Source organism: Gymnogyps californianus, chromosome 2, assembly GCF_018139145.2.
Source record: "Gymnogyps californianus isolate 813 chromosome 2, ASM1813914v2, whole genome shotgun sequence".
NCBI lineage: Eukaryota > Metazoa > Chordata > Aves > Accipitriformes > Cathartidae > Gymnogyps > Gymnogyps californianus.
In genome coordinates, this window is record NC_059472.1 from 71,758,093 (window position 1) to 71,784,047 (window position 25,955).

The following is a 25,955-nucleotide window of genomic DNA, read 5'->3' on the forward strand; positions in this document are numbered from 1 at the left end:
CAACACATAAACTTTGTTCTCTGTGGGGCATCATGGTGTTTCCTTGTGTTGAGATAAAAATGAATCCTGTTGCCTAGGCTTTTAATTCTCTAAGACTTTTGAATTCCTTGCACTGTGTGAAGTCTTGATCAAGTTAATTCACATACAGGTGTGAGTACATGATTAGGAGGACCCTGTGGGCTTAGAGATTTGCTGCTGTTATAACCAGTAATATGTCTTTTAAAAAAAAAAAAAAAAAAAAATCAGTATTACTAGTAAAGCTCAACAGCTAATGGTCTGATCATTTTATCCTGTCATTCAGCAAGAAGATATTTGCTTCTTGGAAAAGAAATTTAAAATGTGTTGCTTAGAGTTTCAGATTTACTGGAACTAGGATAATATAATTTAGACAAATTTTTAAATGTCATCAAACAAGGCTATATAACGTTAAGTTTTGGAGTCTCCGAGGGAGAGACCTTTGCATTATTCTATGATACAGAAAACATTAGAATGCATGGTAGTGCTGTAGAAAATAATCTCTATGAAGAAGCAATGTGCACAAGAAGTCTAACATGAATGACATTAGAAATTAGTTAAGCTATAATTATTTATAGTACTTATGGGCTTTATTAGTTATACCATACTAAAAATAACATAAGTCAGAAATTATATGGAGGCTGGGCATTTCCTTAAGGTTTTTGGATTGGATCAGAAAGAATTTTTCCCAGTCTTTCTTTTTTAAAATAAGTATGAATTTGTTTTGTATACTTGATAATAGCTTTATCATGTTATGCATAATTTCCTCCTATAATTTGTAACAGTTTTGTGGAGAACGTTTTCAGTAAGACGGTATAGTGTTCTTAATCATGACAGAAAAGTGCATTCTAATGGGTTGTACTTGCTTTTTGCCCCTTAATTATGTAAAAAGGTCCTTCTTAGCAATATTCCTTAAATACTTGAGTCATTCCATCCTTTCATTACAAACCCAACCTAACAGGTATTTCCTATGGGAAAGCAATAAAATCAGTTTCAATTTAAATTTTAGTGGAAGATGTACTGCACAGTCTCTGGATTTTTCTTTTTTTCTTTGCAGTGGGTTGTGTTTCAACTCACTTGGATGTACTGTAACCATCCTAAATGTATGTCAATAATGCTCTCATACAGCACAGTGACATCTTGTATTTTTCCATTTCTAATGCACACTAAAGCATAAAAGACTTTTATCTTTCATTTTTCTGCCCTTTCATATGTCAATCTCTCAGCTTCTTTAAACAGCTGCAGGTTTTAAAAACTGCCAGCTGGAGGCACATTTTCTGTCTTTTGCAAGTCTTGTTCTGCCAACTTAGTGACCTAAGGTATAAATGGATAATAGTTATTCCTGAAAACCATAGCGATGGCATTTCAAAATCCAGGACTAGATGATTTTTTAGGGAAGGGAAAGAGAGCTTTATAGCACACAAGACAGGAGGAATCCACAACTTCCTGTGCTACTTTTACTCCTGGAGAGCACAGAGGAATAAAATACAGATGCTAAAACATCATTTACAAAAAGAAATTAAGGGGAAAAAAAACCCACAGATTTTTCAGTTCAAATAATTTCCACTCTAAAATATGAGGTTTAGGCAGCAGTATTTTCAGCTGACAGTTAATGCAATTGTTCCAAGCTTTCCTACTCTTTCTCTAAAAATATCTTCTCAACTTGAAAGGAGCAAAAACTCACTACATAGGGGATAACTTTTTGATATTTTATTTCTGGTTTCTTGAATGAGTTAGTCATTATTCTTTGTGCGAATGGTGTCCATTCCCTGCCCTCTCCCAAAACAAGCAAACAAGGAAAGTCACCAGAGCAGACTAGCTTGTGCTGTGTTTGTAGTATACACTTCCAATTTCTTTTTAGACCTCAAAGCAGGATATATTTCTGTAATGCCTGGAGTTTTAGTTTATCTTGGATGGGCTGAAGGTATACAGGTAAGGAGATTCCTTACAGAACAGTATATGCCTGAGAATGCAAAAAAAAAAAAACCAAACCCATTCAGATAATTGAAATGGTATTTAGGCTTTTTATGTAACACCATTTGTAGTAAGTAGTTTTTCCTATGGGCTAAGCAAGCTTCATCATAAATGTGGTAGAACTCAAGGTGGCAGCAAACACCATCAAAGCACTCTTTCCAAAACTTTAAGTAAAATACTCTGCAGCATTAGTGGATGACAACAATACAACTATGCCATATGGTAGTAGTCAAAGGGGACCAAAAGTTTTCAGGAACAGAGGCAGTGAGAGAGTACTGCCTTGGCAAAAGGAGGATTTTCAATCAAAGCAACCTACGTAAGGAGCTGACTGATCAGTCAGAGGCAATGCGAGTCAAGACAGGTTTAAAAAATAACTCTGGATTTAACACAGTATTTTATATGCTCTGGAAAGTTATTCTTGGGAGTGCTCGACTGTTTTGTGATAATTTCCAAGTTCGTTTTGCAAGTAAAATATTATGTTAATGGAAAAAACATACAAGCACTCTATATATCAGCAGCAATTAAGGTTATATATTAAATGCTATTTAGTGTATGCAGTTTCTTTGTTTTGAAAACTTCAGAGAAACTGCTAGAGGAATACATTCTACATTGCTAGTTCAAATTTAAAGAACAACTCAACAGCCTTGCATAGCAAATTTGACAGAATCTTTCCTGCTGAATCTTCCAGTGCCAAAGTATAAGACTTACAGCTAAAGAAACATTTTTGCTTCAAGTCAAAAATACCAGCTGTTAGTACTAAGTGCTAGGACAGAACTGCCAATTTGATCAGAAATGAATAATTCTGTTGCCCACTAAGTGACAAATCTATTTTGACCCTTGTGAATTATAGGAAGATGGGACCCAAAAGATGTATGATTATTAATATGCTCCAAGTATTGAGCATTTTACAAGTGAACTGTGAAGTTTAATGATTTGTGAATGTTGCATAGTCACTGGACAGATTATTGGTGAGTGATAAGGGCAGCAGAGCCACCAATTAGAATAAGAGTAACTGCATTCTATTCCGATCATGTTTTGGATGTGGCATCTTCAAGCACTTGTTAAATCTAAATCCTTTGATACCTTAATCTCTTGGATTTTTTGTGGATTCTGCTATATGTGAACATTCACTCAACTTGTAGGCGTAACATTGCAAAAGATTTTTAGTTAATGTTAAATAAAACTGTCAGATTAGCAAGTGTTCTTTGTCACTGAATTAAATAGGTTTAGTTGTACTTTAAGAAGAATGAATGGAATTGAGACAGATGCTCTACTTAGAGGAGAGTCAAAATAAGAGATGTAAAGCCCTGATTCAGGTTGAAGTCATTATGTGGTCATGCAGTGAATCATGTTTTTTTTTTTTTTAAAAAAAAGGGGGCGGGGGGAGAGGAGAGAGATTGAGAGAGTTTTGGTATTTTGGGATGTTGGCTACCTTTTTGTTGTCGGGTGGAGGGTTTTTTGCTTAGTCTGCAAGGTTAGTTTTCTGTGTCCTACATTTCTGCTGGCTGTATGTTAGGGTAAGAACAGACCATGACAGCAACTGTGTAAACTGAGAATGACTCCAAAAACTTACTTGTTGAAGTCTAATCTGAGTCAAGAAATGTGGTAAGAAAGAACCAGAAGCACAAAACTTGAGTGGTACTGGTTCAGGTAGAGTAGCACTGGGATTAAGAAAGGATTTATATATAAATAAGTTGCATCTCAGTAAATACAACTGAAAGTTTATATGACTTATCGGGAAGTTCAGAATCCAGAACTTTTAGACAAGCAATACAGATCTTTAATGTTTGAGGCAGCAAGTCAAATGGCGCAAGTGTTGGCCTAACAGGAGAGTTGGATATGATTTCAACTTTCCATTATCTTGCACAACAATTTGCCTGGTCACCAAAGAATACTATTAATGAAATTCCTGTTTCTTTGTGGTTCTGTAACTGATGGAGAAAAGCATTTTCAGAAACGGGCACACGTTTTCGACCTCTTTTGTGCAGGAGGGGGGATTGTTCATTCCATTACCTTTCTTTTTTGTAACTGGCAAATATACTCTCCTGTATCAATGAAGGATGTTGCTCTATAACTGAAGAACATCTCTCTCATGGGCAGTGGGGAATGAATGATATGCCATTGTCCCACTTGCTGAGAGTGATGCAAAAAATGTGGTAAGAACTGAGATGACTTTCAATATAGTTCATACCTGATGAGATCTAAGGTGCTGTGAAATGTTATCAGTTCACGAGAATATTCTGACACTTGTAGCAGCAACCTTCCAAAACCCTTTCATGGTGTTTTTTCAGGCAGATATGACTTGATCAGACCTTAAATAGCTTTCCCAAGGCATCCATATGATTCCAGCTGATCACAGATCACAGATTTCTTTTTCCACAATGCGTAGGTTTTCAGTTATTGAAGTAGAAGTATTGCAGAGAAAAATTTAGGTATTTCAGACAAATCTTGTTTTGCTGTAGGAAGGTGCGTGGGTACCTAGAAGTTTGTTTAATTTAGCAAAACTGATAAGCATATAATTAAAATGAAAATTGCTTTAGCACCAATTCCAGTTGTAATCCTTACCTTAGAAAATCTTTATTCATACTACTTATATATAGAAAAGAGATGTACAGTTCTGTATAAAATTACCACATAAATTATGTAGCAATGTTAATAATGGAAGTGAAAAATATATTAACTCTCATTCTTACAGTTTTCATCCTTCTACAATTATGGTTTTAACTACAATGTTTCTTTAGTTATTAATACAAGTACATATATTTTTCACATTATGAAGCCACTTCTGTGAAGTCTCTGGGAAATTTCAGGTGTTGTATGACCAACCTTGTCATGTCATTAAGGTCTTAAATTTTGTTCCTTTAGTCACAGTTGTCATATGATTCTGAAGTTATACAAACTTGACACGTTTAACATTTGTGCAGCTTAGTAAAGGATGTCATCAAGTTTTTGCTGCAAGAATAGATTTGGTGGGAGAGAATTGCTATGTGAACTATTTAAAGAGTGAATGAGGTAGAATCTCAATTTTAAGAAGGCCTTTCCTTCTTAGCTAAAATTTTTCCTTTGAGTTTCTTGACATCTATTTGTCACTCAACACAGGAGATGGCTGCATATTATTCATTGAATATTTACCAGCTATAATCTTTTAGGCTCACTGTACGTGGTATTATTTTTCATTGTTTTATCCCTCTAAACATTGTTTAGTATTTCATGGTCTGTTTCTTTCTTTCAGGGTGAACATATTAAAAATTTCCTTTAAAAGGAAAAAGTTTTTTATACAACAACGGCAAAAACATGTAAGTAGTCATTTAATTTTATTTTGCTCAAGTAGTCATGTTCAATTTTTCACCTTAAATGTTAAGACAACAAACCACTGATCAAAAGGCTCTGCTGTGGTAACTTGCCTTTGAAATTCTGTTTTGTTAACTTGCCCTTGCTATTTTGGTCCTCTTATCCTTGCTCTGTTTCCCATTTTTGTTTCGTTTCCAACATTGAATCCTTCCATAGTCAGGCTGTTGGACTGTATCTTTCCCATGCAGGTTTCTTCTCCCTTGGAGACTTGGGGGAAATGCAGATCTTCATCCTTTCTTCAGTATTTAGTAACCTAGTATATTTCCCTTTTCTTGCAATCATCTGCTGCTCTGCTCTTTGATGCTCTCCCTGCCCTGTAGAGTTCCTCAATGCAGTGAATCTACTAAACAGCTGCTTATCCCATCCAGGAGGACTTTGTGAGGTCCCTTCTGCTTATGGGGCTCAGAGTTCTGGGAGAAAGGAAGGTTCCTGGAGAAAAGGAGAGCTCTGCAGGTGAAGGACATGAGGTTGGAAAAGGGGATAGTGCACCTCCTGTTGCATGGAACATGGAGGGCTTTAGAAGTTGGCAAAATATGTGAAAATAGTTGATAAAATTCATGTAAAATTTTTCTGCTTTTAAGAGTCATCTTCATAATGCTGTGTGCTTTTTGCAGAACGGTTGTAATATTAGTGTATTTAATAGGGAAAAAAATCTTGATTACAGTATTGTGCTGCCATAATATGAACAGATAAATTAAGATATCTTTTTACAAAAAGAAGATAATATTTAATATGACAGAAAAAACCCACAGAAATTAGTGACCAGCAGATACATAAATGTTTTAATTCAGCTGAGGACAGAACTTGAATAGATAGTAAAAGGTAAGTGTTAACTTATAACTAAACTTTATGAAGGCTCTTTCCAGTAGTAAATGAGCTCTTGAACTGATGGGAGCTGTGTTACAAGACCACCTCTTGACCCACATTGATTAGAGAATGTTTTAATCCATCACTCCCCCCCCCCACCCCCAGTTTGGTGGGTATCTTCCAAATTTGAGAGGCGTGCATGTATGTACATTCTTAGTTTTCAGGGCTTGTGTAAACAAAGTTAGTATCTAGAGATAGTGTTATTGCACTAATGCTTACACATATAGCATGCACAAATGACACTGTTTTCTCTTTGAGAGAGTGTGTCCTAACCCACCATAGAGGGGTCTTAAGTTTTTTGCAAGCTGTAAGTTTCTAAATATATTGTTTATACGCAAACTTGTGTTGGTCTGTTCATGTATATTTGACTGTATGAAGAAATGAGTGGTTGGCAAACCATTCTACTAGCTTGTGAGTGTAATTATATTTATATTACACTCAGTGTAATTGTATTACACTTGCAAGTATTACCTTCTAGATTTGAGGATTAAAAATTCACTGATAAGTAGTCATTTTAAATTCCAAATATCTTCAAGTATACAAATATGGGCAAGCTTATGGACAGCAATTTCCAAATGTGTCTGAGAATAAACGTAGGAACAGAACTCTGAGAGTGATTAGTAACAGTGGGTAGTAAAATGAGTGTACTTACAGTTTTTTTGAATATGGAAGAATTAAGTGTCAATATATAACAGTCTCTGGACCTAAAGATCGTATAAAATACATGTCCACTGCATAAAGACTTGACTGCTGTCAAAAATTGAATTTCTCTTTCTGAAGACCTGTGTCACCTTTGAAGAAGGCAGCATTCTTAAAGTTTCTTCAATTAACCATTTGATAAATGATGACAGTTCAAGGCCCTTGGTTCTTTTAACTGGTCTCCTCTTAAGTGATCATAGTTCTTTATTTCATAACCCACTGAGATTACAGTAATGCATGCTGTATCATGCTTAAAGAGCTACAGAACTGTAGGAAAAATAAGGCCAGCCGCTTGACCTTTTTACTCTTTCTCAGTACATATGAAAAAGCAGACCAGGTGTGCTGTTAAATCTCTAGATATATCCATCCTTGTCAGTTCGCCCCCTTTGCTTGAACTTTAGGGCAGCAAGCCTGCAGTGCTTCAGTAGTATTGCTTGGAAAAGCTTGCTGTTGCAGTGCCATGGGAGTGAGGGGGCAGCTGGACTACTAGGGGTTTTCTCAAGAACAGTGGGTCGCTTGAGGGGTTTGTGAGGGCAGATGGCTGAGGTGGTGTCAGTCTTTGGACTGACCAGATTTTTGCTTGGAAGTACAGGAGGAAATAGGTAAATGAGGCTGAAAGTAAGGAAGATGGAAGAATGTGGGGAAAGCAGAGCAGATACTACGTATTCATAGGCAAGGTTTTATTAAACGTGGCGACAATGCTATAACACTTCAGAGTTTGTATGTCATATGTAGATTTCTTTAGAAAATCTACAGAAAGTTCTCAAAGGCTGTGAATTTGCGGTCATCTGAGATGTGCCGTATTTCATTGATTTATTCTCCTTATTTCTCTTACTCCTTTTTTTCTTTCCTGATGCCCCTGTTCTGAAGACTCAACTTACCTTATCTCACTCTCTCCCTGCTACTCACCTCCTCTTTTACCCTCCCATTGCTTCAAGTCTGTTGATCAGCTACTTAATAGAAACAGAAATATTGCATACTTCTACTCAAAAGCTACGTAAGGACTAGAGAGCAAGACTGATGAATCAGTGAATGTCTGGTGCTATAAAAGCTCATGATATGTAGACTTAATGAAGGGTGCAAGATTTAAGGTAGGAATAGGAACTATGCTGGTTTACAGGCAACATTTTAAAGCTTCCAGAAATGAAACTTTATTTCCAATGTGCTTATCTAATGCTTAAAAACAACTTCATTTTCTGCATATTAAAATATATTTTTACTTGCTGTGCTGTAGATATTTTCAGATTCTCTGTGAATGGAATAGGCATACATCTGATGCAAAGTTCTTCCCTGATGCTGAAATAGCAAGTCACTCACTTTAGCTATTGAGAATTGTTCCCTTTACCTTAATTTCTCTAATCCTCATTTCTTGATAACTATTAAAATACTGTTCTTTTGGAACTTGAGTTGAGAAGTATGATGGGCATTAGATCCTTGGATCCCGCTAGAACTCTCTTCACCTTTAAAATGGTACATAGATTTAATAGCACAACTTGCAAAGTGGCCTGTTAGTGAGCCAGATGGTTATGTTAACAAAAGATTTTGTTAATTTAAAAATTGACTAAGTTTTTCTGAAACTTCTGAAAGTATTTATCCTAGTTTAAGTCCATATTTGACCTTTTAGCCCACGTAGCAGCTGCTAAGAAGGTTCTATGACAACAGTTGGGAAGAACACACTTGTGATGTAGAGAGCAAGATTAATTACTATTTTCAAACCTAAATTTAAAAACAGAATATTAGGTGTACTTAATTCCTTATCTTTACGCTGTGGCTTTTCAGTATAATTGAGATGTTTGGATGAACTAATTTTTGTGACAATTGAAAGGCCAGTGCTCCAGGCCAAGAAAAATATCTATACATTTCCTTTTATTTGTCTTCTGGAGTAGTAAAACACTTCAAGTGGTATTCAACCTACAGAAAGTATGTCAGAAATGCCATTTATTGTTAAATCTTTAAGTGATGTATGCTTTTTATATTGCAAGAAATTCTGAGTTAAAATTTCACTATGCTTGCACACTTTATTTTATATAAGCTAATTAGAAGCAACTGTGGCAAACTGACAAAGATGAATTGGTTCCAGTATGAATGAGGCTCAAATAACAAACTCCACTTAAAAAAAAAATTTTTTTTAAATGTTTTAATACGTATAGGGAAAATGTGCCTGAAAGATTGCAATCAGTTAAATGTTTTGCAGTGACCATGTAAAATCGAGGTAAATCCTTTTTATCTTTTGAGATTCTCATTGGTTTTCTAAAATAGTGGCTTCAGTCATAGATTCTCTGAACTAGTCATAAAGTGATTCGCAGAATGTGGCGTTGATCTCTGATACATGGCGTTCGTAAAATGTTGCCTAGAAATAAAAAGAATACAAGAAAAACAGATTGAGTATTCCAGCCAAAATGGTCTGTAGTTACTTCCCAGCAGGATTATTGCTGTGAACGAGTGAAAGGACAATGGCAACTAGAAATCAAGGTGTTAGCTAGGTGGGACCTCTATTTCTTGCTGGACTGTATGAGAGCGAGCTTTATTAGATCTTTCTGAGTCCTTTAATAAAAAGGCTTTGCAACCCAAATCCTCACTTTCTCCAAAATATGAGCTAGAAAGAGAGCTTTACTGAGATGGTTGCCTGCCTAATTATATGCTGAGATGTCAAAATTCAGTCATAATTCAGAGCAGCTGGAAAGGATGAGTGATGAAATCGAAAACTTGCTTTTTTCACTAAAGTGCTGAGCTGTGATAGCAATTAACTCAGGTCTCACGTTATCTTCCTTTCTCCTCTTTACACTTCATTCCACTTTCTTTGCATCAATAACTATATTAACTAACCAAAGCTATATCTTGTGCAAAACTCTCTTGGCATCTGAAATAGCTTGACAAGTGCTGCAGTTGGCGAGGGCATAAACGTGCGTGGCACAATTGTGTTACACCTGTGTTTCACTGGCACTTGGGCACTGAAGTTACAAGTAAGAGTTTGCACCAAGACACACAAGCTTTGTATTCTGCTTCCTTTTGATCTCCCCATTGTGGCCTCATGTTATCATCCAGAAAGCAAGATTGGATTTCAACAGCAGTAGCAGCAGCTTCAGTCCCATCACAGCTACTTTCTTTCCCCCAAGATAGATCACTGTTAACATCTCTAGTATCTTCTAAAAGACAATCAAGCAGATGCTTTTTATGTATTATGGCCCTCGAAAGAACATATTGAATTGAAGCCTCATGTGAAGAGTTTGATTTCAAAGATTGAGAGATTTTTTCCTTTCTGCACTGCACCCTTAATGGAACGTTTAAAAGAGTTTTGTTTGTCATAGGAGGTCAAGATCTGACTGGAAACCTGAAACTATTTAGCTGTTTCACATTACACTCATATATACAACATCTTTACCACTCTAGACTTAAATATTTCATTAACACTGTAAGGATTAGGAACTGAAAAACATAATAGTTTTTCAGCATTGCTTAAACTTTTAAAGTGTCCATTTTGCAGTTTAGAATTCCATATAGTCACAGAGCTATTTTGGCAGGGCTATTTTGGCCACCACCAGCTCAAAATCTACTATACACTGATTTTTTGTTTTCCTAAATGCGTTTTTCCTATTTAAGCTAAAAGTAATTTTATTGTTGTTTTATGAGCTTGTTTACTGAGTTTGATCTGCTTATATATGTTGAAACATGGTATTTCCTGCTGTTACAGAATGAATCCAGAGAGCATATTGTTGCCTTCAACATGTTAAATTACAGAGCATGCAAAAATCTATGGAAATCTTGTGTAGAGCATCACACATTTTTTCAGGCAAAGAAGTCACTACCTCACGAAAAAAAGATATTGTCACATTATTGGACCCTGGGTTCTAGAAATGCAGCAAAGTAAGTATTGTGTGAAAGCATGTTTTGCTTTGTAATGGGAATGGAAGGATTTGCGTCAGTGATAGCTCAAGTTGGAGTGGCAGAGTTCAGTTCCGCCCACAGCTGTGTCCCAGTCTGTATGTGAACCATTTGACAAGTTATATAGCTGTGGCTTCAGTTTCTGCAATGTGGTATCATTACAATAGAACTTTTCATATAATTTCGTGAAAAGGTATTTAAGTATGTTTTACTGGTATTGTTTCAACTTGCTGTTTCAGTTTGAGCTGGTAGTTTCATAGTGGTATCTAAGATCTAGTTCCTCAAAAGTAATACTTAAGAGCCTGTCATTTTGCTATATGAAGTTGGGATTGTTCCTTCCCATCTGCACCAACTGGGACCTAACTTCATTAAACTTAATTTACCAGTTTATTGTCTAGTCACTTGACGTTGTAATGTCCTTCTGCATTTCTTCACAATTGACCTTTATTTTTGCCATCCTGTGTGATTAATATCTTCAGCAAATGTCGCTCACTCTTTTCTCTAGATCATTAGTGAATATGTTGAACAGAAGAGCCCCCAACAGATATCCCTCTAAGGCTTCACTGCTGATCTTTTTTCACTATAAATCTAAAACATTTTTTCCTATTCTCTCTTTTATGTCACAAGTGAACAGGTAATTCCTCCAAGTGAGGACCCTATTCCCTAGCTCCTTAGTTTCTTTATGGGTTTAAGAGACCTTGTCAAATGTCTCTTTGAAATCTTTAGTAGATTAAATGACTAGTTTAAAGTGGGATGTTATACTCAAATAATTCTGCTGTTTCGTCTTAGAGACTTTTAGGGTTTTTTGATAAATATCAGTCCCAGTGATTTCTTTCATTATGTTGATTTGTTCTGTTGTTTCATTTATCAGCAATTCAGCTACAAATGTGTCATGTTGTGTGTCATCATCATCTCATCCATGTCCTGTCCCCCCTACCCCCAACAAAAATTCTGTCATGAAACATATCAAAAATCTTTCATATTAATAGTGAATGAAAAAGAAGGTCTTATGTCATTATCTTGTCTGAATGTGAGATTTTGGAGGGTTCTTTGGTCCTTTGATCATCTGTAGTCTCTGTAGACACTCTAGAAACCTGCTTGTTCTGATGATTTTTTGAGAAGTATTTTACTGTTTTCTTTTTGTTTGTGGGTGGTGTTTGTTTGTGGGTTTTTTGCAGTGTGTTCCCTTAACAGTTTAACTTTTACATTTAATTTGTCAGACTGATTCTATGTTTCCTATTTGGATAAGCTTCAACTTTTGAATGATGTCGTCATACTTCAAAAAGCTTCCCAGACTTTGGTGGCTGGCTGGCTTTTCATACTGTCATGTTGCTTTAGATACTGCAGAAATTCATGCCAAGTGGACTAGTATTGCTTGTAAATGAAGCAGTTAATCCTTAAGGGCTGTCCAACAGTAAGAAGGCTGATAAAATGTTATGTTTTCTGCTGGAGTGGAATTCCATATTTTCACCTAGTACTAGATCATAGCTGAAGCAAGTGAAAACAAGTAGTTGTACGAAGAGTAATCTAATTTTGTCACGTTTTACAGGTCCATATTTTGAGAATTAGCTCCTCTACGGAGTGATATGAACTTGTTCTTCCTGTAGTGAAGGTTTTGAGGAGGTGACTTTCTCAAAGCTTGTAGGACTGTCATGTCCTGGAGTCCTTTATTTCTCTCAAATTTGCTAACAGATTCAAAATCCTGATGCTTGTATATACACATGCACACACAGGCGTTGCACAGCCTTTGTAACGTTAAGAAAGAAAACAGTATGAGTTCCAAAGGGTACCAGTTTAATATCATTCCATTTTTTTACCAAACATGATTTTTTGACAAATTTACTGTTACAATTTCTTAATAGCCTGTAGCATGCAGGATAGTTCTCTTTGTTGAACTGAGTTACTAAGACTTCTTTTCAAGTAATTTCATGTTCTGAGGCATTATCTCCGGTGAATTGCTTATTTAGGCTCTTAAGGATTCTCTAGGGAGAACTGTTCATTGTGATATCTTCCATCAGCTTAATGATATCTTCTGTACTAATGCATTCTTTGGCCTTATTTATGCCAGCAACAAGTGTGAAATTTAGGATCTACGTGAAGCAGAAATGACTCAGCAACCTTTACTATCAGAGACCGCTAAAGTACATAAGAAACAACAGTAATTTTGGAAGACTTCCAATAGTTCCCATCAACTTGGTCACTGTCACTCAGCAATTTATTTTCTCAAAAGATTTAAGAAAAGGTGTGAACAAGTCACTTCCAAAGTCATCTGTCATATATTGAAAATTTTTACTTTCCTACTAGCTTGTGGTTGTGGAATGTTTTGTAAGAGACAACATGAGCTTCCACATGCCTTTTCAAGGGTGGCTCTGAGCTCATGTGGAAGCAAAACAACCAAAAAAGGGATTCGTCATTATCCCTTATGAAAGGGAGCAAAATTTTGCAGAGTAAAACAAACAAACAACAACAAAAAAACACCAAAAAAGCCCACAAAACCAAACATGCATACAAAAACCCCACCAACCACACCATACAACCCTAGAGGTTTTAAGATTGACTTGTCTTCAATAATTCTTTTCATCCAACTTCTGTCAGCTTTGAAGGGGGTTACATTCAGGTTTTACAGCCTTGAGTATCACAAGTTTTCCTCTGGAATTTGTGGCTTTCTTGTACTATGTTCTTTTACACTCATGTGAGGCAGATATCCTAGCGCTTATTGCATCAGTTCAAATAGTTGAATTCTTGCAACCCTTTAGTACAATTTCTTATTTGCACACCTCTGTGCCCTTCTAGATTCTCTTAGCTTAAGATACTAGTGTAATTCCATTTAAATTAGGCTGCTGAGTTTTATAAATCACCTGTAAGCCTTATTCTAAGGGCAGGCTGAATCACACCTCCCAGATTCTGAGAGGTAAGTTCATTTAATGTTTCTGGACTGAATGCTAAATAACCTCTCTGAGGCACATTGTCATTCCTTGCTGAAAAGCTAAAAATGTACCTATTTTTTCACAAAGGATAACCTTGGTAATAGATGGGAACAAGGAACTGTCACCTCAAGATATTACAGCCCATTCCAGAAAGGCATTGGCAGCCTCTCAGTATTTTTGCTGAGGAATATCTTTGTATTTGACATCTGAAGAGCTGCTACTTGGAGTTCAGGAGATTGTTTATGTTAGGTACCTTAACTGAAATATCTAGAGAATATATTGTTAAAGTGATTCTGTGGTCAGTGTTAGGGTTTTGGGGTTAGGGTTAAGGGTTAGGGCTCTGGCTTCCATCACATGAGTTATGTTGTACCTCAAAAGTCACCTGCATTGGAAAATGCATGAACAGGCACTTGTGAAAAAAGGAAAGCTGATTGATACAAAAAGTGGAATTCTTCAAGATGCATTTTTTCGTAATACATCCTCTTTTCCCACTCTCCCTCTCTGCTCCACCCATGTAAGGCTTCTTTGAAAGAACTCTTTGTTTTTGTAGAAGACCAAGGTAGTTGGTGCCTTGTTGTTGGTTTTCAGAAGACTTACAGAAATAAATTGGATAATACAGGCAAAAGCTTCTCCTGAATTCATGGACTGTGTGTTTACTAAGCTTAAAAACGTACATGGGTACCTGATTTTGATATATGGACGCTTCATATTAAGTTTTCCCTCTTTGTTTTTTAAACTGGGAGAAGCTTTAAAAGTACACATTTAGAAGATGAAGGAAGGAATTTGCTTTAAAATCATGTATAAGATATGTAAAATACTTCAGAATATAAAAAAAGTTTTCAGTTGCTTTTTCTCATGTATAAAGAAAAAGCAGTACAATGCAAAGCATGCTTAAGGTTTGATATTAGCATGAGCAATATCCACAGCATAAACAACTTCTTTTTTATGCTGTGTAAAATTGAGACATTTCAGCTCTATAGTAAAGTCCTCACATACTCTGCTATGCCAGCCACCCGTTATGTACAGCTCAGGACTTAGCGAGCCAACGGTGGTTTCTCTGTAACTCATAAATTGCTGCTTTTCCACGAGAAATCCTAGGCCTGTAACCTTGAGGATGAGCAGCTTATCTCTGCTTGTGTTGTGGAATGCTGTGTGAAAAGATGCATAAAAGCTAGTTTATTTCAATTTCGATCTACTTTAAAAATTTCTTTATGCTGTATAATTCTACTAGTAAGATCTTTTTATTGCTTTCTTAGCTGAGGTTCTGGTTCTGATGCAACCCTTCTCTTGTCAGGTTCTTGTCACAAGAAGCAGTCCAGACTTGGAGATCCCCTTTTCATGTCAGATCTTTCTCTAATGGTTTATTCCTATAGGGAACACATCACTCAAATGGGGCTTCCTTCTGGAAATAGCGGTCTGGTGTAGCTCTTATTTGCTGAGGCAGCAGGTAGCTGGTTGAAGTAGTTCTGTGCTCAGTGAAGCCATTAGTGAATTGTTACCCCTTTATGAGTTTTAACAGGGAACATCTAGAATCTTTTGCCTGTATTTGAACCATGTTTTGTCAGGCACTTGGTTCAGTGCCAACAGGACATACCAAATTTCCTGTTTTCCCCTCCATCTTCTTAAACACAATTGGGTTAAAAATAACTCTCAGAAAAAATTATTTTTACCCAGGGTTGTGATTAGCATTGTAGCAGGGATTAGCAAACACTTTTATTGCCACAAGTGAAGGACAGCAAAAGGCTCTGTGAGAATGCAAGTGCATAAGTAAGAAGGGGTGAGCACAGGCGACTCTTTAAAACACATGAATTATAAAATTGACTTTCGTAAGCATATTTTATTTCATTTAAGTTTTCTATGCAAAATAATTCATGTACAGTTTTTTTATTTCTTTTCAGGTCTGTAAACAGCCAGTACTGCAGAAAAGTTATAGGTGGGATGGTTTGGAACCCATCTATGAGACGATCTTTATCTGTTGAGCATCTAGAGACCAAAAGCCTTCCTTCTCGATCACCTCCTGTTACCCCTAATTGGTAAATCCAGTTTCAGCCTTTCCCATACCTTCCAGCCTCCTACCTTTTCTAATTGTATGTACTCTAGCAGAATAATTATGTAGTGTGTACATATATATATTTAAACATTGTTATTCTGAGAATATATGTGATGACAGGAGAAGAGTGGGTGTCACTTACCTCAACTTTAGCAAGGCTTTTGATACTGTCTGCCAAAATATTATACCCAAGTTAAGACATTACGTTCTGGAAGGGTGGACAACAAGATGGTTTTTAAAAAAAAAAAAATTAAAAAAAATGGTTGGATGACTGGATTCAGAGGGGAGTTGTTAATGGGTTGTACTCTATCTGGAGGCCAATAACAAGAGGAGTACTGCAGGGGTCTATCTTGGGACCTGTCCTGCTTAACATCTTTATGACCTGGAGGAGGCAGTGGAGTGCTTGCTTATCAAGTTTTCAAATGACACCTAACTGGGGGGATGAGTCAATAAGCTTGGGGGCAGGGCTGCTATCCAAAGGGACCTTGATAGTCTGGAGAAATGGGCCAATAGGAACTGTATGAAATTCAATGAAGACAAATGCAAAGCCCTGGGAAGGAAGAACCCAGTGCAACAGTATTGTCTGTGGTGCAACTCTCTGGAAAAGGACCTGGTAACCTTTGTAGGCAGCAAGCTGTACATGAGCTATCTGGTGTGCCCTGGCAGCAAAGAAGTCCACGGCAACCTGGCGGTATTAACAGAAGCATAGATGGTAGATCAAGGGAAATGATTATCCCCCTTTTGCTCAGCATTCATTAGACCTTATTAGAATGCTGCAGCTGCTTTTGTGTCCACTAATACAAGAAAGACGCTTGACAAACTGGATCAAGCTCAGCAAAGGCCACCAGCCACCAAGGTAGTCAGGAGGCTGGAGCGCTTACCCTATGAGGAGAGGCTGAGACAACTGCACTTGTTCAGCCTGGAGAAGCAAGGGTTTCCCAAATGCCTAATAACAGCCTGGCAATACTTTGGAGGAGGCTAGCTAGAGAATGAGGCCAGGTTCTTCAGTGTTGTATGGTGGGAGGATGAGGCAATGGGTATATGTTGAAACAAGAGAGGCTCTGTCTGGACATAATGAAAAACTGCTTCACCACAAGGACAGTTGAGCAGTGGTTGCTTAGAGAAGCTGTGCGGTCTCTATCCTTCAAGTTTTTTGAGATCTTACTGGATGAAGCCTTGAGCAGCCTGGTCTGACCTCAGTTGACCCTGCTTTGAGCAGGAGGTTGGACTAGATGACCTCCATAGGTCCCTTCCAACCCGAATTATCCTATGATTAGAACTTTAACAATACAGGTAGCATTTTGGGGAGGGGGGGAACAAATCAGTTCAGTGTACTGAACCTAGCAGTGTATGATTGCCTAGTATACCATATAAAATGTTTAAAAATTAATTATTTAAAGAAAGACCTATAGACCTGTCATGAAGATTTCAGGACATAGATTGCAATAGGATAGAAATTTCACTTCGAAGTTTTATGAATTATTCTGATCTTCCAACTTGTTTTTTGTGTTCCTTATTTTTAAGGCGGAGTCCTAGACTACGTCATGAAATTCGTAAACCACGACACTCATCTGTAGATAACCTTACAAACGAGATTAGTTATATTACTGAAACGGAGGACGTTTTTTATACATATAAGGGCTCTCCAACATCAAAGGACAGTGACTCAGAGTTCTCTCAGAACCGTAGTCCACAGAGGAGGTAAGGACTTCTGCAAACAATTCATTGCCTATTTTGATTTTTTTAAAAAACACCAAACAAAAAACCAAACAACTTTAGTATAAAACAATCATCATCGGTTATAATATTAAACTGAGTTCAAACAGTTTTGTGTTTGCATAAGCTTTATTTTGACAAATTGCTAAACTGCAAATGCCACAATACAAAATGACAAGTTAAAAAGAAACCAACCCTTCATCCCTAAACAGTTCTCAGTAGTTGAGTTCTCAGTAAAACTAGAGAAACTATTAAGGCATGCCTGTTCGTATCTGTAATATCCTGTTTCCTAGTAGCTTCTGCAACCCTTTCCTACCTGTTACAAACTCTTCCTTTTTTGGGGGGGAACAGTTACTGAACTCTTTTCAGAGTTCACTTATGTTCCACATCATCAGCTCAGCATTGTCAGTTGAAAGAGGTACTGCATTTGAGTAAACATAAGAACATAATAATGCTAGTGGTCATCCATCTTTTTCTTCCTCAGAGGAACTGTAGATTGCTAGTCTAAAGGCAGTCTCTGCTTTTTGCCTTGAGGCATTTTTGCTGTATTCCTTGAGGACCAACCTTGTTCTCCCCTGCAGCAGTCTAACCACTGCTAGGTTTGCTTCCAGGGCTTGAAGCACTTATCTTTGTGCACTGAGTATTTGTTTGCTCATATATTTTATGTGTGGCTTCACTCGTATCTTACAGGGGCATTTCTTAATAAGTAACTTCATATTAACACAATATTAACTTCAGAAATAATGTATAAAGTCATTGATTTTTCAGTCTCAAAAAGAAAACAGAGCTACTTTAAAACTTTCAGCTGGGGAGAATACTGTGTATTAATGCAGGTTCCTTTGTAATGTTACAAAAGGAAAATGGTTTCTAGTGATCCCTAGTAACTTTAAGGCAGGATGTATTCTGAGAAGCAATGTATTAATGGAAGCTGATAGAACTCACCTACCTCTGTGATAGTGTGCAGCTACTAACTGTGGCTTTAAACTCTGGATTTAAACTGTTTTCTTCAAATTTTAATACAATAATATTGTTACTACATTAGAGGAGAGGTTTCTATGAAAGAAGGGAAAAATTAGCATGTTGTATGCATATTTGGAGTTTGTCACTGGTGTTTTAAATTGTTTTTCTATTTTTCTGACTGGAAGTCAGATGAACCTTAGTACTAGTAGTGTCAGTAATAGCCATGATGATAGGTAAAAGCGATGCCTCTAGGTGTTGTGAATAGTCATAGATAGGAAGCCATGTCTTTCCTGTGTTTTAACATTTACATATTGTACACTTTTAGAAGTATTTTCTGAGTAAAAATAATGAGGCAGACCATAATAGGAGATGATGAGGGTAGAACCTGTAGACAGAAAATTAAGTTGCCATTCTGTGTTCTGTGACTGGCGGACTGTGTCCTGCCGGTTAGTACGTTATTGGGTTTTTTCTTTTATTTTCCTTTTTCTCTTCTTCCACGAGTTTTTTTTCCTTTCCTTCCTGTTTCACCTATCCTATGCCTACTGAAAATGGAGTGGGAAAGCCTGCTTTTGTGCTGTTTCTCAGACAGTGAAAATAGGATGTTCTAAATTTGAAAGTAGCACATTCATTTATTTTCTGAGCACTAAATGACTATGCTGTATCTGAGTAATATCACTCACTGTGGAGAAGATTACTGTTATTACCTCATATAAACCAAATTTTCTATATGTCTTATCCCCAATGCATTCTTGGTTTCTTGGGTATGTTTGTAATATTTGATACTCTGCAGGTAACTGAAAAAATGCTTGCATAAATCTGATGAATTTAAATTTGAAGTGTGTGTTTCAGAAGGAGAATGTGATGCATGGAATGAATGATCCTGTGTTGTACTGACCGTTAGACTTTTGTGAAGTAAAATGGTCATTAATACTTTCCTTTTTAACAATTGAGGTAAAATATACAGTAACCATACAAATAAAAAAAAGTTTCTTCTCTACACTGAAGTTTTCAACAGTTTGTTAGTCCACATTCCAGTTTTTCTTCTTTTATATTGTTAGAGTAGTCATTACTTGCCTCACTCCTCTTGTTGAAAGATGTAAAATAAAATTAAGTATATATATGTAGTAAAATCTTTCTTTCCCTGAATGCTTTATTGAAAGAGGGAATCTTACACTATCAGCTACATCTGTTTTATAAGAAAAAAGTTTAACTTGCGTATCTTTTGGTATTAAATATGGACATTTGTCCTGGACTTTTGCCACACTTCAGGAATATTTAGATATTAACTATAAAACACCTTTCAGTGTACTGATAAATCTTTTAAAGCCAACTCACCCATTTTTACTATGCTGGTCTTTAGTAGATTTGCATTGACATAATTGAAACATCTTATGGAAAAAACAGATTTGCAATTTCAGTATTTCTTTTTCATTAGAGGAGAGCCAAGAGTAGCTTCTCATAGTCCTGCTAATATATGTTGTCTTTAGAGGGCTCTTTTTTTTTTACTGCCTAGCCTGCTGTCTGAGACTATCAAAAAAGGTGTTAGTTAATGCTAATTATAACTAATGAATAGCTTTGGTATGAAAAAAAATCTGAAACATTTTTGGAGAGCTACTAGCAAACAACTGTAAGATGCTGATTTTTAATTACTGAATTGTTATGTCTGGGACCTCAAATCTTAATTATAATCATGCAGCAGCTTGATTTTTGTAAACTAAATATATTCACATCAATTTCATTTACTGTATCTGAAGCTCAAGGCTGTGCAAGCTGCAGTTAGCATGGGATATGGCTATTCTATTTTTCAGGCTGCCATCAGCATTTCAGGGGTGGGGGGATAGTTTTCACCTGTTTCACTTCAGCCCCTGGGTAATGTGTTAAGTCCTTTTTGTCAAAATGACAAGTGGTCCAAGATAGACCTACCTTCAAATTGATCTGTTGTGATACAGTGCTTTTTGAAACAAATACATAGGTAAAACTTGTATAACAAGATTTGCTGTGTACCTAATCCTACCAAGCCATGTTTGGAACCTTGGTGGGTATCAGAACTGTAGAAGCCACCACTGCTGGTACAGTACGTACACCTGCATTTATTTCCCTATACACCTTTTTTTTTCTCCTCCTGACAATACCAATTATAATTATTTTCTTAATAATCTGTTTTCTTCCTTGCTGTGTTTACTCACTTCAGGGAATCAATCAAGTTCTATTTTCTTTCTGTAAAACAGTACACAATTTAGAAAACAAATTATGTGGAACAGCTCTTAGTTTAGCGAGCATAAAATGTATCAGTTGTTAACATTTCTTCTTCCATTTCTTTAAATATATTGTACTGTATCAACAGGTCAACACCTAGAACTGTGTTTGCTATTAAATACTTTAAATGAGCATGCTGGAAATGAGGGTCAAGAATATTTTGTCATTTATTATATTGTTTCTCTGAAGAACACAGTGATTGTTTTAAAAATGTGCTTTGTGTGAACGTTCTACCTTCAAACTGAAATTTGAGGTATATCCTACAGGCTGTGACTGGAAAAAAGAAAATTAGAAAATAGAGCAAACCATGTGCATAGGTGAACTACAGAAAGCCAGGGCAAGCTTGTGAGTCTTGTGTTTGGTGTAGCTAGACTGCTTCTGCTACACAAATTATCTAAGGTACTTTCACATTCAAGTACAATTTGAGGATCAGACATAGTGAAAAGAAGCAATTTTTCTCTCTCAGATTAGTGTCTGCAGAAAAGATTGGAGCTGTCTATTACATATGTATTATAGACAAAAAAATTGCTCTAATCCCAAATTAACATATATTAAACAGAGCTTTATTCACAGGGCATGAATAGGTTTGCCTATCTAAGCCAACTATCTCAAATCACAGCTACATACAAAACCTGTCATCAAAGACAGTGCTGAAGAGGACTTCAAGAGGACTTTTGTTTAGCCCAGGGCTCCCCAGCCTTTGTGAAGAAAGCCTCCCCTGTCAGTTCTTTCTCCTCTTTGTTGCCCTGCTGCTGTGCATCTCATCTGACTGCTACTGCCACTGAAAAATTAACACTAACACAGACATGGAGCCCACACTGAGCCTTCCGAAGTCTTATAGGTTGCTTTCTGTGTTATACCACACTTTGTTATGGCTGTGCCTCACCAATTCAGAACAGGTAATCCAGTCTATCTTCTGACTATATGTTGTACTCACTTTGTCACTATATTTATCCTATGCCTACATGCATATGCACATGATACTACGATTATTTTGTTTTTAAAATAGTTTCAAGAATAATATTGAGATAAAACATACTAACTAGTAAGTGCACTTGTTTGATAACTGTTTTTCAGTTAAAATTGGCTTTCCCTAGTCTTGACTTCAGCTTCCCTGAAGATGTTTTTCTTGAGAGATTTGCATTTTCATCATTGAAGCACTGCTGCTACTGACTTACTACATTTCTTATTTTAAGTAAAGTAGAAAACTTCTCTCTGTTCTATGAGGTTACATATCTTCAGATGTCCTTAAATACTGAGATATGCCTTAGGGGAGAGTTATGAATACGAAGTCTTATGACTTTCCTTTAAGACAGAAAATAAATTAAGTTCTATTATGAGGCTTTATTATTTCTAAAGTTATCTCTGAGGAAAAGCTGCTTTAATTTGGGGGTTTTTTTCAAAGTTGTCATACCAACAGGCTACCTGGCATAAACCTATCCTGACCATCTGCTGTCCTGATAGCTAGCTTGGATAGAGCTCCTGGAAGAGGTTGCCTTTGAGAAAAATGTTTCCCTTTCAGTGTAACAGGTTTAAACCACAGCTGGTCATTTTTAAAGGCAGGCTGATGGACTTGTGCAGGGAATTCTTTTTGATTGCAATGTTTCCTTTTTTTAGCCTGGTATAGTACCTGAAGATTGCCAGTGTTGCAGTCTGTCTTGATAAAGGTAGCACTACAGTTTCCAAATCTGGAATAAGGAAAGCCTCACTGGTATAGAGGAACAAATCATCGTTACTGATCTGCCTTTCCATGACACTAATGCAATCTGTATGCTACTGTGTCGTTTAAGGGCAAAGGGCTACAGTGAAAATTAAGTAGTCATATTGAAGTATGCAACATTGTTTCAAGACCCGGTTGGGAAATTCCAAAATATCTTTGATTTAAGCAGTAACCTTCAAATCTAAGTTGGTTTTAACTGGAGCAATAGACTGATTACATTTTGGAATCATGTACTCTGACATGCTTGATCTTGTATCAGATGTTAGGTTTTGTCTTGAAAGACTGCACTGTCCATCCCCAGTGCAAATTCTGGTTCTTGGTACTGATATCTTAAAAAAAAAAAAACAAAATAAACCCCCCAAAAAAACCCACCAAAAAAACAAAACCAACCCAAACCATAAAATGTAATGTAATACAATGCTTATCACGTCCAGTAGTTCATGTGTAGGATTCTTCACTGATGAGTTGTTACAAGAACAGAAAAAAAACTTGAAAGAAACTAGCATACCCTTTACCTTCAAGTAAATAAGTGAAAATTTAAATGACTAAAATGAGTTTACTTGTTTCCTTATGTTCAAGTATTTGTTGTAAATTAAAAATCTGTAGATTTAAATGTTTCAATAATACACATTTTAAAAACTTGGTGAACTTAAAATACCAAGTTCCAAGGTTTGCCATGAAAACATAAACACATGTAACCAAGTAGTATTTAAGGAGCTTTGAACTTAATTTTCCCTGTATGTTCCTTTCTTTTTCTCAAGCATCTTCTGGTGCCTGAGGTGTGATACAGATGTTCACACTTCACAGTGCAATGAGAAATGAAAGTGAATGAATGAATGACAAGAGATGAAAACTGAAAACCACTGTGTTGTTTAATGCTCTTAACTTCTGAGAACCCAGCTGCGGGAAGCTGCATGGTTTTTCGCCAGTCACTATGAAAAGGGAAGGGTATCTGCCACTCTTTCCTGTTCATGGATTTAAGGTTTTAATCTGGCTTTGTGGGAAGACCATGCATTGTTGTCAACACCCACACTTGCTCCCTGAGTGTTGTCTCATTAAAGCAATCTGGTGTTTCTTTCAGATGAGAAGGTGTTAGATGCAAAGGGTTACTGAAACAAACAGGTTTATTTGCGGTTCAGGACAATCTTATTCATGTTACCTGTGCAGGACCAATTTCTCCTTTATATGAGGAGCAGAGCTTATTTTTGACCTTGTAAATTCAGGTTTAATGGCTTGTGCTTTTTATAATTTTTTTCTACTATAGGTGGAATAGTTTGGAGTGTTAATATAGCTGTTGCTTGCCGTCTTAATGCCTTTTTTTCATGGTTTTGAACACACTTTTCTGAGTGGGAAGGGTACTTGTTAGTAAGAATATATAATTTTAACTGTATATAAGGTGCTATCTTAAGGGAAAAAAAATGGGTTATTGGCTTGGAAAAGTAACCTGATAAAGCTGTGTGGAGGGTCTTGCTACTTGAACTGTATTCAGTTTCTCTTGTTCACTCTGTAATTAAATAAACCAAAGATGTCCGTTTGGTTTGGAACAGCAGACTGCGTAGGAACAAGTGTTTTGATAGTTTTTTAGAGTAGACTCAGTGGCCTAACAGAAAAGATTAGCTGTGAAATTTTCTGTTTAACCAGAAAGAAGATTATTGTAAAACATTTCTAAATGATAAGGTATAGTATCAGTCAGTAAGAAAAACTTACTGACAGATGAGGCATCATAGATCTTATATTTAGTCATACATTGATAGGTGAGATAAATCTGGCTGGTTATTCATAGATGTGAGCGTATGATGTATGAGGAGAACCAGAAAGCTGAGGGGTTTGAGGAGGGGTCAGTCACGTTGTTGCCATACTCTGCCAAAAGAGGGTTATCAAGAATATGGAGCCAACTCTTCTTGGAGGTGCACAGCAAAAACATGTGAGGCAATGGACACAAGTTACAGCAAGGGAAATGCTCAATAGACACTGGGAAAAAAAAATCACAGTGAGATTAATTAAGCCCTCGTACACATTGACAGAAAGGTGGAGGTGTTTCCATCCTTGGAGAACCTCAAAACGCAACATGATGTTGGATGTGAACCACCCTCATCTAACTTTGATGTTAGCTGTTCTTTGAAAAAGAGTTTAGGTGATCTCTCAAGATCCTTTCCAACCTAAATTACTTTGAGTCTACAGTTCTACTTGTTATAAATGCAACATATTCCTGCATAAGCTTTTCTCTTAAAGTTAAACATGTTTGCAAAGCTATAAACCTCTTTAACTTATATTCTAAAACTATCTTTTGCTGGTGATGTAGATGGCATAATGTGTACAGTCCCAGAGTTGGAGGGGAAGGAAATGAAATGATGAACTAGTATACAAAAAGGAAATTGACTTGCACTGTGCTATGAATTTCTGGAAGTGCATATACGCTCCTGGTGTAAGTGTGATGTATCATCTGGTGAAGGTATTGCACTGAAAATAGATTTCCTGAACGTATGCTGCATTTGTTCAATTCTTTCAGCTTACCATTTTGATAGACAATAAACTGTAGCTGCATAGTGAGCTTTGGTGAATGTACTATGGGAACGCATCATTATTTTAACTAAAATATAACTCCTTTTGTGAACAAAATTTTTAAAGCGTTACTGTTGATGAAAGTACCCTTCAGATACATCCAGCCAAGTCCTAGTAACTACTTTCTTGGTAGAAAATTGCAAATAATTTAAAAAAAAATTTAATCTGAGTTATTTGTCCTTAGTTTTTAATCATATACAGACATGATCAATTCCTTGTTCTTACAAAATCTGCTGCATTTCACAAGAGTTTGTTGTCCTTGTTTGTGTACTCAGTCTTTCTCAAGGAAGGTGTCCTAATACTAGGCAATGGATCTGAGAACATTTCAACTAGTTTCAAATTAGGGTTTTAAGACTACTACTAATAGACTTTTATGAGTTTTACTGTGCTCTTCCACTCAAATATACGTGAAAATAGTACATGTATGTATTTTGCTTACATGTAAACCTTTCTTTTTAAATATATATCCTTATTAAAATGTACTACACTTTCCTTGCCAGTTCAAAAAAACAATCATTTCGCATCCAAAAAGAAAGTCTCAAAGTTGAATTGCAAATCTGTGATAAGGCAAGTTTTGCAGCAAGCCAAGGGGTTGCAGAGTATCAGAATACATGAAACTTTCATGGAAAGTCAGTAAACTGGAATATCGTCAATAGAGGCAATTCAGAGTAACTGAAAGTATCCTTTTATGGGTGATGGCAGCAGCTTACAAATGTGAATGTTTGGAGTTTATAGAAAATCACAGAAAACTTGTGTATACCATGAAGTCCTCAAGTTTTTCTGTGATGGTACTCTTAAGTATGCAGCACGAAGAATCTACGTGGCCTTCTTACACAGTCATTCTGTTCATAGAAATGCTGATATTCTGTATATAAATTTCTCTAAAAGGCAGCAAAAAGGTGTTGCTGCAAATATCTTCCACTTATTTGACTTATGAATAATAATCCTAGTTTTAATGGTGAGTTCTCAGAAAAGA

At 36.4% G+C, this 25,955-nt stretch overlaps 1 protein-coding gene across 1 annotated transcript in view; it reads left to right on the forward strand.

Annotated features, from left to right (window-relative positions):
- PTPN3 (protein tyrosine phosphatase non-receptor type 3) overlaps positions 1–25,955 on the forward strand; it is a 127,085-nt gene that overhangs the window by 67,490 nt on the left and 33,640 nt on the right. The window contains exons 11-14 of the mRNA XM_050891070.1: positions 5,222–5,285; positions 10,598–10,770; positions 15,614–15,748; positions 17,290–17,466. Coding sequence (XP_050747027.1) covers positions 5,222–5,285; positions 10,598–10,770; positions 15,614–15,748; positions 17,290–17,466 — 549 coding nt within the window. The remainder of the gene's footprint in view (positions 1–5,221; positions 5,286–10,597; positions 10,771–15,613; positions 15,749–17,289; positions 17,467–25,955) is intronic.